The 16,807-nt window shown below is 41.7% G+C and overlaps 1 protein-coding gene across 1 annotated transcript; it reads left to right on the top strand.

Annotated features, from left to right (window-relative positions):
- The first annotated feature begins 153 nt into the window (after positions 1-153).
- Positions 154-9,688, top strand: LOC142892530 (platelet endothelial cell adhesion molecule-like). Its single transcript, XM_076032742.1, has 10 exons — positions 154-172; positions 1,469-1,753; positions 2,295-2,567; positions 2,658-2,927; positions 3,120-3,392; positions 5,647-5,919; positions 6,079-6,357; positions 6,849-7,064; positions 9,277-9,351; positions 9,654-9,688. Exons 1-10 carry the CDS (start codon positions 154-156, stop codon positions 9,686-9,688), a joined length of 1,998 nt encoding a protein of 665 aa, XP_075888857.1.
- The last annotated feature ends 7,119 nt before the right edge of the window (positions 9,689-16,807 follow it).

The raw sequence follows: 16,807 nt of genomic DNA, 5'->3' as shown, positions 1-16,807 counted from the left end.
GCACTGCTTCTCACCACCACCTCGCTCCTGTTCAGCTGTAAGAATGCCGACCACTCACAACTTGGATTTGTTCTTTGGAATGCACTTGAAAAATGTGTGATTAACTTGCTGCTGTTATTTCTACTTCTTCTACAAGATATTCATGTAGAGAGCATGGCAGCTGCACAGATGAGTAAGTGGAGTCTTATCCATTGTTGGTCTGGTGTTTGTGGAGGATATTTATATATGTGTATATATACGTATATATATATACATATATATATATATATATATATATATATATATATATATATATATATATATATATATATATATATATATATATATATATATATATATATATATATTTATATGTATATATATATAAATATATATATATATATATATATATATATATATATATACATATATATATTTATATATATATATACATATATATATACATATACATGTATAAAAGGCAATTTAAAAAAAATAAAAATTGAAAAAGCTTTGAAGAACAAGCAGAAATTAAAAACAAATAAATGAGATTGAATTAAATATGATTAGTTATGAGGTAAAAGGAGACAAACAATTTTGGAGAATAACAACAAATACATGTTCTAATAGAACAAAATGAACAGGAAAAAATTGATTGAAAAAAAATGAGTTCATGAAAAGTCTGAAGATTGATGGGAAATTAGTGATTGTTGGGCAGGTGATTCTAACAGGCCTCCAGGGCCGTGACATATTAGAAGCTCAAACATGATTGGTGGAGTATTTTAATGGCCTGGATAGTTAAACCAATTTAAGCCACTTTCTCGTTACAAATAAAACTACAACAGTTAACTGCCACCAAAATGAAGATATTTCTAATGAAAATAAAAACATGTTCACTTAGATTTTAAAGTCCCATCATCACAGGTAGCCACACATTTTTCTCATTCTTGTCTCAAGTGGAGCAGACACAAGTGTTTTTTTCAATCAAAAAAAACTGTTGATCTTGAGTAAACAATATTAAGCCCTCTGTTAACAGATTATATTAAAATCACTTATCCTATTAATGTTAATGAAAATCACATCATTGTGAAAAAATAAATGTTTCATTGAAATTGGGTGAGGTGAGCTTTCCAATATTTCATGGAAAACTAATCTCATTTCCCCACATGGCATCCAAAACAACTGCTGCACCACAGTTATCTTCAAAATCCCAGACCGGAAAAAACAGCACTATCTTAGAAAAAAAGATTTCTAATTTTATTATTATTATTTTTGGCAGCTTCTAAAAGTTATTTCAGATCCTTACAGGATGGAAATTCAAATGCTTGTAGTCTACAGCCTTTCCAATAGGTGTCACTAAATGCCAAAACACATTGTACCTTTATTTTAGAATTGTTGGTGTGTTTTTATTTACTCCTTAGCTTTTAGCTAAAATTGTGTTGTTGATTCCCGGAAAATCTAAATATTTTGCACTTTGTTTCCTCCCAAGAAACCTATATAAAAAAGGTCACTCTGTCCATTAAACCCAGTCATGAGGTTGCCTGGGGCACCAATGTGACCCTGCACTGTCAGGCTGTGCTCAGTAAGCCAGAGGTGGTTGACTTCACCATCTACAAGAGTGAAGACGTGGTTTGCACCCAGACCATGAGCAGCTCCAATGACCTGCTGTGCCCACTGACCAATCTCAAAGTGGACAACTCAGGGCTCTACAGCTGTGAGGTTAAATTTGAGGACGAAGAGGAGACCTCTTCCAACCATGAGCTCACAGTGACAGGTGTGTTTGCATGAGGACTGAAAGTTCACGTGAGTGTGATCGCCAGCAAGGACACAGTTCAGGCTGGAAAATAATGAGGCTACTACTACTACTGCAGGTCTTGACTATGACCTGCCACAGTGACTCTTGCGGTTGTTCTTGGTACTTGGTACTTTTTTTTAGCAAAGTCTCAGCTATGAATGTCATTACACAATGTTCCAAATTTTTCTTTGTGACAAAGTACACCTGCATTTTGTGCTGAACTGAAACTGAAAAACTGATTGCACTTTGACTCAGTGCTTAGTCTGTAAAAAAAAAAAAAAAAACTTGCACAAATTGACACATCGAGAATCTGGTCTGGGGAAATCATATAGGAAAAGTGAACGTTTTTTTTTTTTTAAATAGATGTTTTCTCTTTCAGATAGCTTTTAATAAATCATGTGATTTGACAAAACACAGACGTAAAAAAGAACAAACCCATGCACTTAAAAAAAAACAATATCGCAAGTGAATGTTACTTTTATCTGTCTCACTCCCATCTAACTGACTTTGTCGCCAAAAGCTCCAGCTCCAGTTCTCCACATCAACCCTATGGAGGCCACCGAAGGAGATGAGATAACACTCACTTGTGTGGCACCTGAGCAGGCATCACAATTCTACTTGTACAGGGATTCTGAAAATATTAAGTCGATGAAAACCAACTCCACCCAGGCAGTGTGGAAGCGTCGCGTTACCACCAGTGGCACCCACACATTTCACTGTTCCTATAGAATCCATACAGGCCAGAATATTTATATCTCACTGAACAGCAACACTGTCAGTGTTTCAGTCAAAGGTAAAAGTGTTTTCAGACCTGTACGTTTTTAAAGGATGGAGGACATTTAAAATAATATTGTTGTGGCTTTTATTACTTTGATCTACTTAGAGCTGGCCATCACGCCAGTTTTGGAGATTACCGGCCCACAAAAGATCTATGAAGGAGACCAACTTTCCCTCACATGCAGCATCAACACCTCTCTGCCCAGCACGAGTGATGCATACCTGTACCTGATGCAGGGAACTGAGCATCTCAGTGAAGCATTCACCAAAGTCAACCACAGCCTCATGGTGCTGGACAAGGGCCCAGCAGATTTTATGTGTAAACTGGTAGTGAAACGTGTGGAGAAAAGAACCTCAAAGAATATTTCAGTGGCCGGTGAGTTGCTGTGCTGTGTCTTTATCATTGTAAAAGGAAACTTTTACTAATCACGTCAGATTTGGTATATTATCAGGTGTGTATTGTGTTCACTGAAATTAGCTTGCTGATCAACAACCACATAGAAAAGTGTCCTTCACCAATGACACCACTCCCGTTGATGATTTCCTGTGATTCCAAATCTGTCCACAGAGCTGTTCTCAGCGCCCACCCTCACCTTGTCTCCAGCTGAAGTCTTCCAGGAGGACGACGTGACGCTCACCTGTAGGAGTGACAGCTATGCCTCTGAGAGACTCAACGATAGCCAGCTGATGTACAGTCTGGATCCACCTCAGGACTTCCTCTACTCTAAAAGTAACGGGGTGTTCTATGGAAAGGCTCCTAAATCTGAGATCAATGTCAGCTGTGTGGCCAAGGACAAGAACGTCACCAAATCCAGTGAGATCTCCACTCTGCGTCCCAAAGGTAAGACCGACCATAAGTGCATTATTCTAATGATACACTGATATTTTAAACTGGCTCAAAGTTGCTGTTTCTAATTCAAATCAATGCACCGGGTTCCAATTTGTTGTGTTTATTTAACAACGTCACTACGTTGTACTTAACATTGCTTTCACATCCATCCATCCATCCACCACCACCGGATACTATTTTGTGCAGTGGTTAGTGCCGTCGCCTCCCAGCAAGTACTGTAGGTCAAGGGTTCGATCCCGGGCCTTTCTGTGTGGAGTGTGCATGTTCTCCCTGTGCCTGCATGCGTTGTCTCTGGGTTCTCTGGTTTCCTCCCACAGTCCAAACACATGCATGTGAAAACATGCATTTAAAACTCTAAATTGTCTGGTGAGTGTGAATAGTTGTTGTCTCTGTGTGGCCTGCGATAAACTGGCAACTTGTCCAGGGTGCAACCCTGCATTTGCCCCCTGACAGCTGGGATAGGCCCCAGCAGACTCCAGCAAACGTGAGTGCAGGAGGAAGCGGGTCTAGAAGATGGATGGATGAATCTGTTCCAAGTGCACACGTTTCAAACTTGTGGTCTCAAGCAATCAAAATAAATGATTTACCTTTACCTTAACTTTGTGAGCAAAGTTGAAGCAAATAATTCTGCCACATCTGTGACTCCTTGATTTTCAATCGATCATTAAAAAAACAAAAAACAAAACTGAAACCTTGACTAAACCCTCCAAGACTGAAGTTTGCGTGTTAACTGTTTGTTCATGCATACGCTGTACTTTAAACTACTGCACTGGATGCACACAACCATTTTTACAACCATCCCATTAGTCAGCTTCTGCTGCAACAAATCTCTCTCTTGTGTCTGCTGATGCTGTTTATTGCAATGTATATATTGTGTCTGCAAATATTCTGTCATATAGTGAGGGGATTTATATGTCTATTGGTGTGACTTTTATTTATGTTCTATTTATTTCTGGTTACATTTTATGTTTGTGACACAAGATTTTTTTTTAAGGACTTCTCCTTATTACGTTATCAGTGACATTGAATTGAAAGCATCAACCTACTGCTCCTCTTGTGAACAAACAGAGAACAGAAATTGTCTGGAATTGTCTGATGCAAGTTTTTGCTTCTGAACAATGAAAGTAAAAATGTCCCGGTGCCAGTGTGTGTGTTTGAGCTGACACACTTTTGCTTGTGCCACCTGAACTAATTGGACCAGGAAAGGGATGGTTCAATGGTCAGTCCAGTGTGCAGAAAATGTTACAGATGAAATATTTTGGGATGAGTGCAAGATGTCATGAGGGATGACAAGGTCGTGACCGAATATTGTTCTGCTGATTATGGCGCTAAAACACGAAGAGACTGATCCGTAGTGGTTTCTAAATTAAGACCACAGTTTCAAAGGTTTAGGGCTCCAGGATTCTAAAACACAATCACTTCCTGCATCAACAATCCCAAACCATAAATATATGAGGTTGTGTCCTCGAGATGTTTTCTGCTACTGCACCTGCAGTGAAGAATTTCAAAATGTGTTGACGTTTTGTGTTTGAAGGAGTCGACTTTGCATGTTGTGTTTTTGGGTGCAGATGAATTAATGTGTTATTTTTCCCTGAAAAGAGTGTCAGTGAGTTTGTTGGTTTGTCTCATAACTCCTCATAACTTTGACAGCAGATCTCCTGTTGCCGTTTCTACCTGAAGTGATGGCCTAGGACTGAATGCCTTCACAAATCATGTACGGCTACGTTTCGCTGCTTGTTTTGCTCCAATCAGTTGGCTGTCTCTGCCTCTCCTCTCTCCAGTTCCCGTCTCCATCCCAGATATCTCGGTGGTCGGCCCGGCGATCCTCGGTCAGCCTGTAAAGATCTTTTGTCGGTCGCACACTGGCAGCCTGCCAATCAACTACACCCTGGTGAAGGGATACACCCCCGTGAGGGCTACCACGGTGCGGCTGGCCTCAGAGGAGGCCGTCTTCACTGTCGAAAGCACCAGCGACTTAGGAAGCTACAAGTGTGAGGCCAAAAACAGTCTGAAGAATCCACAGCTCAGCGAGGGGCTCATCGCCGCGGTCATCGGTAAATGTTTCTGTTCAGCACTTTCACATTGTTATGTTAAATTTACCTCACAAACACAAATGCAGATCTCCTGTTGCCGTTTCTACCTGAAGTGATGGCCTAGGACTGAATGCCTTCACAAATCATGTACGGCTACGTTTCGCTGCTTGTTTTGCTCCAATCAGTTGGGTGTCTCTGCCTCTCCTCTCCAGTTCCCGTCTCCATCCCAGAGATCTCGGTGGTCGGCCCGGCGATCCTCGGTCAGCCTGTAAAGATCCTTTGTCGGTCGCACACTGGCAGCCTGCCAATCAACTACACCCTGGTGAAGGGATACACCCCCGTGAGGGCTACCACGGTGCGGCTGGCCTCAGAGGAGGCCGTCTTCACTGTCGAAAGCACCAGCGACTTAGGAAGCTACAAGTGTGAGGCCAAAAACAGTCTGAAGAATCCACAGCTCAGCGAGAGGCTCATCGACGCGGTCACCGGTAAATGTTTCTGTTTAGCACTTTCACATTGTAACTTCACGTCACGTCACGTCACGTCACGTTATGTTACGTTACGTTACATTTACCTCAAAAACACAAATGCAGTGCTACTGATCAGAGAAAATCTCCACTAATCATTGATCTCTTTCCTCCCCACAGTGCCTCTCTCCAACCTAACCATGACCGTCATCCCAGACTTGGCAGAAATCACCGAAGGAGGCCGTCTCTACCTTATCTGTAGCGTTGAAGGCACTCCGCCGGTCACCTTTAAGTGGTACCGCTCGGATGATGAAAATCCAGTGTACGCCGTCACCTCTTACAGCCACAACACACACTACCAGATCCCGGTCCTGTCCAGGAAACACAGCGGCAGGTACCGCTGCGAGGCTGCCAACCCCGCCAATAACATCGTCTACAGTGATTTTGTTGACATCCATGGTGAGCAAACAACTTTTTAAGCATTTTTAGAGGCAGATATTGTATTTCCTCTGTTTATTACCATTTTATTATAGATCTTTTTTTGTTTATCAGCTTTGATCAAAAATATTCCAAATCACACTAAGTTTCACACATGCATTATTAGAGCTGGTGAGAAAATGATAAATTAACCACTAGGTTGTCTCCTTTTGTCGTAACTTAATAATTAAGGATTCGTGCATCAATCTGGGGGAAAACATCCATAAAAATATGTGTAAAGTGAAGGAGAGGCCCACTGAAAAACTTTGAAGGTGACAGGACGAACCAAAGAAAAACAATCAGATTTCCATTGGACAGTATTGGCAGGTAGTAACTGCCCAAGACTTCCGGTGCATGCAAGGAGGTGACATCAACTCCTTGAACGCTGCTGAAAGCTCCTGTGTTTAACTGAACATCTTAGATTTTATAGCCACTGACCGTCTGTCCTTGTGTGTGTCTCTGTGTCTCCGCAGTGCGCATGGCGTTGTGGAAGAAAGCCCTGATTGGAGGAGTGTGTGCGCTGGGCAGCGTGTCAGCGCTTGTGGTGGTGCTTAAACTGTACTTCAAATCCAGGAGAGGTAAAGAGACCTACAATCCTCCGGCTAGTCAGGCCTCTCGTGTCAAAAAACAAAACCGAACATTTCTTCACTGCTTCCTACTGCTTTTCTTTTCACATCTCCTCTCTTGTTGTAGGTAAAAGAGACAGTCGTTGAATTGTCAGTAGGAGTTGACTTGTTTCTTTGGTCCCTGTCATCGAGGATAAAGCAGGGAATGTGAGCAGTTCAGATAATTACCGACACATTGCCCTTGCTAGTGTTCTGTCTAAAGTTGTTGAACACATCCTTCTGGAAAGAGTCACTTCATTAATTAGCTCTGCAGATAATGAGGTTGGTTTTAAACTTAAGCATGGTAGAGATGTGTGTATTTATATTCTAAAGGAACTAGTGACTGGCTACAAAAGGAAAAACTCCTCAGTATTTATGTGCTTCTTAGATGCTTCCAAGGCATTTGATCGTGTTAACCATGGAAAGTTATTTGAAAAATTGAGCAAAGCGGGCATTCCCAAATACATTATAAGAATCCTTTCGTATTGGTATGCACACCAGACAATGCAGGTGAAATGGGATGATTGTGTATCTGGCCCTTTCCAAGTCAGCAATGGAGTCAGGCAAGGGAGCATCCTATCCCCTATTTTATTTCATTTTTATATGACCAGTCTATCAGAACAGTTAAAAATGTGTAATGTGTTTGGTGATACGGTTGTGAACCATCTTATGTACGCAGATGATTGTGTTCTACTTAGCCCAAGCTCAGCCGGTTTGCAGCAGCTCCTTAACGTGTGCTCCAAATATGGGGAGCTACAGGACATAAAATGCAATAATTCCAAGATTTCCAGGAAAATTGAGGACAGATGGCTGGTATTCCCTGACTTTAAGTTGGCTGGTCATGTTTTGAATACAAAAACAGTGACAATGCTTCTTGGGTTTAACTATTTTCAAACCTTTTTCTTTGTGTTCCAGCTTTGTGAAAGATGACTTTATCCACATGCAAAATCACCAGTTTGTAATTTGTTCCTTTTTGAACTTTTGGAGCTCGTACTCTGTTTTGATGAAGCTCAATCCATTGTGGCGTTATGTCTCACTCGGCCTACATTGACTTTAGTTTTACTAGATGACTCTTTGATGGTGACTCTGACCCGCGACACAGGGGTTTAGATTGCGGCCACAGGTAGCTCAGTTCTACTCCTCCACCACCTCTGAACCACTAACCTTCCTCATCGGTCGTCATGGATGCAAACGTTGTAGGCAGCGAAACCTTCACACTGTGTAGTGTTAGCACCACACTGTGATGCCAGTCGGTCAGTCAGTGGCTCTTGCTGAGAGTTGTTGCGAGCTGCTCAGCGTGGCCCGTTATCTTCTTCCAGGCCTTCCAGCCTGAATTCAAGACGGCAAAGAGGGGAGAGCGACCAATGGGCTTTCTCCTGCCGACATCAGCCACAGGAGCAGTGACAGTATCCCAGCCGCAGTGTGGAGATGCTTCATGATGGGCTTTCAGGGCCTCCCAAAGAAAACAGAAAAAAAACAAGAAAAAACAGACTTGATCGCAATACTGTTCATTCAAAGACTGGACTCTTCACTGATGAGTCGGTGAACAGTTGGAATGAACCCAATGCTCCCTCTCCCCTCTAACTGCCACCCACAGGTCTGATCTGATCTTTTGACTTGTCTTTTCTTCTTCAGTGGTTTCTTCCATTTAAAATGCCAACTTTTTCTTTGCCACTGTCGCCTCAGATGATAATCTCTGGCAAGATTTTTTTCTTCACCGCATTAGTCCACAATCTGTTCAAAGCCTGACATCATCAGTTTATCCATTCTGTGGATCTGTGCAGGCGCTGACAGCAGCATTGGTTGGACTCAGAAAACACCTGAAACTGGTTTGCAAAATTTATTTTCCTATTACTTCATGAAATCGTTTTTACAACAGGTTCATGTACTGATAATAAAATAAGGTAAACTTATACTGAAAGAAATATATGAAGGGTAAACAGCAATAATAAAATTAGTTTTGGTCACCAGATATATATATATTTTTTGAAAAGGAAGAACTGGGAGATCCTTCAAATATAAGCATAGATCAATTTTAACATTCTGAATCATTGACTCGAACCAACTGACTTGTTATAGGGTGAGGATTAGGTTCTGTAACTAACATAGTGAAGGTCTCAGTGAGGGACACGCGTTCAAAACACTGGCACGAGCAGCAGAGTTGAGGAATAGATGGAGTTCACTGATAGGACAGAGACGCATGTTTCTGTTCTGTGAATTTAGCATCACAGTCAAACTTTGATTGAACAGAAGAATACAGGGTTTGCATGGACATGTCTTGCAGTGTTCTTTTCAGACACAGTGGACAACGAGGAGAGCAGCGTGGACTACACGGAGATGGTGAATGCCCAGCCAGCGGATCCCAGCAGAGGTAATCACGCTTTTGACTTGTTTTGTCTGCCTGTTTACACTGTAAATTCTAATAAGTTGAGTTTACTTCAATAAATTTAGGAAACCGATTACCTTGGGAAAATTAAGTAAATTAACTTTTTTTTTTTCAGGTGTAATTATTCATATTTATAAAAACGATGATGGCATGGAATGGAATTACTGTAGATACTGTGATTATAAAGACTATTTAAGGTCATTAAAGGTCATCTCTGTGTTTGTGAGGACTTGATGTGCAAATGGAAACAGTGATATTTTCCTGGTATCTTCTTCGTGCCACTGCAGCTGCACCCGCTGGACTGAACCCTGGAAGAAAGTGAATGGGTGGTTCGCCTTTCATGTTGAGTCCAAACTTTGCAAATGCAGCCTGATAGTAAGGACAGATAGGGGTGCAGAGGGCAAGAGGGCCACGATAAATCAACATCTATCCCAGCTGCCACCATCAGTTCAGTCACGTCTTCTCTGCTTCCCCACAGCTTTGGAACGCAGATCTTGCACTTCTACTGCTTCATGACGGCGGCCACCTTCTGCAATTACCACCACAGCATTAGTGGGGGGGGGGGGGGGGGGAATTAAACAAAACAGTTTACTTGTTGTCATTTTTTTTTTTTTTAACCTGAATGATTTCTGAATTAATTCTTGGAAAGATGTTGTAGAAAATGATGAGAATAAAACTTAAATGATTTTCAGTTACTTTACAACTAAACAAAAACAACAACAACAACACAAAACCCTCTGGTTGAAACTGATTGCTGATATTGTGTCATTGTTGTGTATTATTGGTAGTTCTGTGGGATAAGATGGTAAGATGGGTGCTATACTGGAATATAATGCACAGAGCATATCTGGACCAGTCAGTTCATCCTTCATTGAAAATGCAAAATCTGTAAGAGTTTTAAACCAAAAGGCGTTTGCGTGCACACAAAGTCTGTGCATCACTATGATAATTGGAGGGATGAACTTCGGTCACCTCAATGCACAAGTTTCTTTGTCCCATGGAAGCCCAGGTACTGGATGAGCAATTTGACTTATCTCATGAGGAAATAGCAGCAGCTTGTTCACTGTCTGCAGAATCACGATGGTGTGAATGGTATTTACGATGATGATAATGATAATTAAAATGTTGGATGCCCCCGAGGTAATACTAAATGAGAAAGGAAAATAGGCTGCAGATGAACTGTTTCCCTGAATAGTCGCCCGCCGAGAAATTGCATAGCTAATTGTCAGATACTGGGCTTATTCAAATGATAACCTGATTAATCTAAAGAGAAAGAAAGAGAAAATCTCTATATATAGATATATACATACCTATACCCTAAAGTTGGCTCATTCCCTCAGTGAGAGATTTAACCGACCCTCGCAGCTCCTTGTTTTCTGCGGCTAGGGAGACAACCTGTTGCTGGCTGAATTCCAGCGACTCACGCAGCGCCTGGAATTCTTTGGAGTATTTCCATTAGATTTAATCTGGCATCAACGCTGGAGAGCCTTTGTTCGATCGACAATAATATGTCAATTGACGAATTACCGGGCGGTGAAATTGCTCCGGGGGAGTCTTCGGGACGGCTTCGCTTGGAAGACGGCGTTGGCGTCGGCGTCGGCATCTTGCTCGTCTTCCCCATAACTCTTCGGTCGAAGATGTCGTCCAGATATATTTTTTTGAGATCGACTAAGCGCTCCTCGGCCTCCAGGCTTCTTTATCGTTTTTTATTTTATTTTATAAATATATGTAATTCGCAAAATAATCAAGCAAAGTTTTGTTTACTAATGACAGGGTGTCGCCATTTTGGATTGCACCGACGGTCCGAGAATCTCACAGCATCACGCGAGACCATTATTTTTGATCTTCATCAGTGATTCCCAAATGCACTATGTCTTTATTTGCTATATGTATTTTCCACTTCGTAGTCCTGGCTTGAACGTTTGGATATATTGCATAGTACATTATATCAGCTCAGCGCATTACATTTTAGGAGAAGTTTGGGTAGAGAATTGTTCTTTGATTTGATGTTGCCATTGAAACTTATGAGGTACTAAGTGTTTCAAATAATTGTGTGATTTTTCCAACTCTATGTGATTGTGTGCTCTAACATCTTCAATAAAATATGAATCAAACTGGAACCAAGATGTATTTTGCATCCAATCACAATGTATTGGAACATGGTATTTAATTCATGCATTAAAAAAATCTGAGTTTGGATTATGAATGAAATAAACAAGCTTAACACAGGACTTTTGGCACGGCAGCTCAATGCTGGTCCAGCACCTATGGCACCTTTAGTCATGGGCGTGGTAGTGGGGGGGGAAAGTGGACCTGACTACCCAGGGCCCGAGTAGGGAGAGGGGCCCATAAAGATTTTATTTTTTATTCGGGACTGAGCCCCGTGCTCATTCAAACACCCACGTGTTTGTCTCATCAAGGCCTAAAATTTACATTTGTCAGCCACATCCAAAAAAACAACAAAAAACAAAACAAAACTGGAGGTGAAAAATCTGCATCATTTGCATACACAGACTTATGATTATTTAGACCTCTTCCAGAGTCGGCAGATGTCGGGGTGGCGTTGTCGGTCGTCGGCAGAGGTCGGGGGTCATCGGGCGTCGTCGGCGGCCACTTCGGCTCAGTCCCGCAAACCCCTGCCTGCAGGTTTAATTTTTATTTGTTATTTCAAATTGGTATCATATTTTGGTTTTTGAACTGAATATGAATATATCACAGGCAATTGCACTTTGTTTTCTTCTGTCTCCAATTTTACAATTTTATGCACTGAAAAAAGTATAAGACAAACAATACTTACCAGCCTCTAAATCATTGTGTTAATTCTTCATGTTTATGGATAGAGTTGAACGTTGGATCGGCTTTGAGCATGAAAGATACACAATGCAGAACACTGACTGCATAACGTTCTTTGTTTTTGTTTATTGTTTTTTTTCAACGGGTACCTACAGGCAGAACATGATCAAAGCAGCAATGTAGGACATGCGATTGGCTATTCAAACATGACAGTCATAAATGCCGGCTTGTGATTGGACAATGCCCCACAACAACAGACGTATAACTGCAGCTCAGTCCTCTGCTCACTCCCTTTTACCACTGGCGTGAGGTAAGGCATTCACAGTTCTCCTTACTGCAACTAAGGAAATTAGTTAATTTGTATAGACATGTGAATCTTTGTGTACATGTTGAATCGGGCTTTCCTACCGTCAAAATGCTGCTTTGATCATGTTCTACCTGTAGACAGGGTATTCATGTGTCACAATGTCACAATTTAGACATTCTGTTACAATCCAGTCCACTTCATGTAGACGCAGAAATGACTGAGTGCATAGCGTTTGTTTCCAAAGTTGCAAAACTGGCGCTGGCGTCGGCAGAGGTTTGGGGTTGTCTGGGTTTTTTGTCCCAAAACGATACTGGTCGCGACCAGTTGCTCTCTGGCACGGACCAGTGGTCTCAACCACTAGGGGCGCTAAAGATGGTTGCGACAGTCTCCACAGTGGTCTGTCCTGTGACCCTTGTGGTCTGTCTGTTATCTGGATCAGCTAATAAGTGGTCCGTGAAGTGGTTTTTGATTTTTAATGCACCTTCTCCGTTCACTGTACGCGTTGTCAGCACTGTTGGTTGAATACATATCAAAGATCTCTCTCGTTGGTTACCGGCTGAGGTCGTGGACACACCTCCAGCGTGGGAGACCAGCACGTCGTTTGTTTTAGACGGAATGTCTTCAGGGTTATCACATGAATTGTGTTTTATTTGTTACTATTCCAATCATTTCAACTGTGTGGCTAGTTTAGGAAACTCTTTACTGTAGTTTTAATCTCTTGTGCTGAAGGAAAACAGAGAAACGGGGGGGGTTTTAACAGTGCCGTAGATTATGTAGACAGACTATGGATGCGACCAATGTTCCCTCTAATTTTTCATGTGTCTGGGCATACACACAAGCTCCTTGAGCACACTGAGGACCACTGTGAGCAACATCAGACCACACACCAGTATCACACCTGTTCAAAACCTTGGATCATAGCAAGTTACATGGCTTATTAAAGGAATCAAATTACAGCAGCAATTTTCATGAGTTTACTTTTAATATAAGTGATTTGAACCACTTAAAATGAAATAGACAAAAATCTTGTTTTTCAGGAGATGTGTAGTATGTTATATGTGAGAGCCCTGCTTTGGTCACAGGAAGAGTCCTGCTTAACCACAGGAAGAGTCCTGCTTTGGCCTGGGTGAGGCTCAGTTGTGGCCTGGCTGAGGGTCAAGTTCTGGAAGAAATGATACATATAACATTTTGTTCACATTAAAACATTCACATTTTGCACAATGACGTGTGCTGTAGCTTGTGATACAGTGTAAATTCCTGTAACTCTTTGTCTGTAAAATATCCAATTACTCAGTTTTTATTTGCATTTCTACTACCCATCAGGGGTTCCTACCGTCAAAATGCTGCTTTGATCATGTTCTACCTGTAGACTGGGTATTCATGTGTCACAATGTCACAATTTAGACATTCTGTTACAATCCAGTCCACTTCATGTAGACGCAGAAATGACTGAGTGCATAGCGTTTGTTTCCAAAGTTGCAAAAGTGGCGTTGGCGTCGGCAGAGGTTTGGGGTTGTCTGGGTTTTTTGTCCCAAAACGATACTGGTCGCGACCAGTTGCTGTCTGGTACGGACCAGTGGTCTCAACCACTAGGGGCGCTAAAGATGGTTGCGACAGTCTCCACAGTGGTCTGTCCTGTGACCCTTGTGATCTGTCTGTTATCTGGATCAGCTAATAAGTGGTCCGTGAAGTGGTTTTTGATTTTTAATGCACCTTCTCCGTTCACTGTACGTGTTGTCAGCACTGTTGGTTGAATACATATCAAAGATCTCTCTCGCTGGTTGCCGGCTGAGGTCGTGGACACACCTCCAGCGTGGGAGACCAGCACGTCATTTGTTTTAGACGGAATGTCTTCAGGGTTATCACATGAATTGTGTTTTATTTGTTACTATTCCAATCATTTCAACTGTGTGGCTAGTTTAGGAAACTCTTTACTGTAGTTTTAATCTCTTGTGCTGAAGGAAAACAGAGAAACGGGGGGGTTTTAACAGTGCCGTAGATTATGTAGACAGACTATGGATGCGACCAATGTTCCCTCTAATTTTTCATGTGTCTGGGCATACACACAAGCTCCTTGAGCACACTGAGGACCACTGTGAGCAACATCAGACCACACACCAGTACCACACCTGTTCAAAACCTTGGATCATAGCAAGTTATATGGCTTATTAAAGGAATCAAATTACAGCAGCAATTTTCATGAGTTTACTTTTAATATAAGTGATTTGAACCACTTAAAATGAAAAAGACAAAAATCTTGTTTTTCAGGAGATGTGTCGTATGTTATATGTGAGAGCCCTGCTTTGGTCACAGGAAGAGTCCTGCTTAACCACAGGAAGAGTCCTGCTTTGGCCTGGGTGAGGCTCAGTTGTGGCCTGGCTGAGGGTCATGTTCTGGAAGAAATGATACATATAACATTTTGTTCACATTAAAACATTCACATTTTTGCACAATGACGTGTGCTGTAGCTTGTGATACAGTGTAAATTCCTGTAACTCTTTGTCTGTAAAATATCTAATTACTCAGTTTTTATTTGCATTTCTACTGCCCATCAGGGTTTCCTCTTGTTTGAAACTGTGGGGGGAGGGCTTCAGCGTCGTCCCCCCCGTCCCCTCATATTTAACAATATGTTAATTTATTTTTTTTTAATGTAAATTACTTCTCAAACACACCTAACAATTCAACTACCAATGAATGAGCAGTAGCATGCATGTGATTACATCGATTGAAAAATAAGCCGAAGTGATACGTCTTCTCGGAATAGAGTAGCTAAGCCAGTGTGTTAACAGCAAGCCGGTGGAAATAGAGCGGAGTGGCACCTCTTCGCTTTGTTACGCAATCTATGTCAGCGCGCGGCTGCAGCCTGGAAAGTTTCTCCGCCTTTTAGACTTATATGGTGCCGGTGCAGTTGGAAGGAAAAGGAAAAAAATCATCCTTCCAAAGGCGTTGCGGTGCGCCACCTAATACGTTTGTGTTGAATTTCATTTTATGCGCTGCAGAGATTTTCTTGTGCGCTGAGAATGTGCAAGCAGTGCGCGATTGCGCAAGCGCGCAGTTTAGAGGGAACGTTGCATGCGACCGCAGTGTTCTCTCAGAACTCGGGTTGCCAGGTTCTTTGGATATCAGCTGCACCATCTCAAAGGATGAATCACTAATAATAGAAATAATACAATAATCATGAGCACTGAATTGGCTCCAACCCCCTCTCCTCCAAAGATTGCCTTTGAGGGGATTTTTCTATCTGCACATAAAGGAAAGGCTTTTAACACGGCAGAAACAGAGGACGAGTGCAAACAATCAGATTGATCCCTGTGACACCAGACTTTGTCGCTGGACATGGATTTAAGGCGAGGCGTGAGATGGATAAAATAAACCAAATACGACACCAGATTGTCTCTCTTTTGTTGCCATTTTCATTTGAAGCAGCGTCGTCCATGTGCGCCGGGCGTATTGCAGTAAAAGCAGCGTTGTTTTGGAGAAACTGTGGTTAAGACTTGTCAAACTCGTTTTAGAATGAACAAGTTGGATTAACTGTCTAGAATGATGAACTAAAGTCTTTTCGTTGGCTTGTAATATACGTTTAAACGGAACCTGGCTGCATTTGTGTGCATTTGAGTGCAGCCATACTCGTATGTGACTACTTTCCTCCTTTAATCCTGAACTCCAGTGGAGCAGCCTGGTGTGTCCATTTAAAAAAAAAGACAAAAGATTTTTTAAGAGTAGCAGAAAGCAACATATTTTTAGTACAATGACATGAACATTGCAACAGATAAACAGATTAATGAAGTCTTTTGGGGTTTTGACGTGACTGAAGTGGCATCAGCTGCAGAGCTTGAAAACAAAATAGTTGGTTTTAAAGAGAAAAACTGAATAGATCTGTGAAATTGTCGTGGACAAGGCTATGATGGAGTGGCACATATGACTGCTGTGTATTCAGGCGTGCAAGCAAGAATAGCAGAGAAGGAGCCCCTCGCACATTATGTTAATTGCGCAGCTCATAATCTCAACCTAGTACTCAATGACTCTATTAAAAATGTCCCTAGAGTGAAGCAGTTCTGACGCTATAGAGACGCTCTCCAATTTTGTTGGTCATAGTGTAAAAACCATGGTCATTGCTCAGGGATTTTATGACGCCAGAGATCAGAAATATCAGACTAAAACGCTTATGTCCCACTCGCTGGTCATCTCGCCATGATGCACTTGGTGCATTAAGGCACAGATATGGAGACATTATAAAAGCCCTTGTCAAAATATCTTTGACCAGTGATGAAAAACAAAGAGTGCAATGAAGCAAGTGCACTCAAGAATGCCTTCAGCCAGTTTTCCTTTCTATCTTTTCAA

Source organism: Nelusetta ayraudi, unplaced genomic scaffold, assembly GCF_046127955.1.
Source record: "Nelusetta ayraudi isolate G7.1 ecotype Tasmania unplaced genomic scaffold, CSIRO-AGI_Nayr_v1 ptg000034l, whole genome shotgun sequence".
Lineage (NCBI taxonomy): Eukaryota > Metazoa > Chordata > Actinopteri > Tetraodontiformes > Monacanthidae > Nelusetta > Nelusetta ayraudi.
This window is presented reverse-complemented; position numbering and strand designations above follow the sequence as displayed.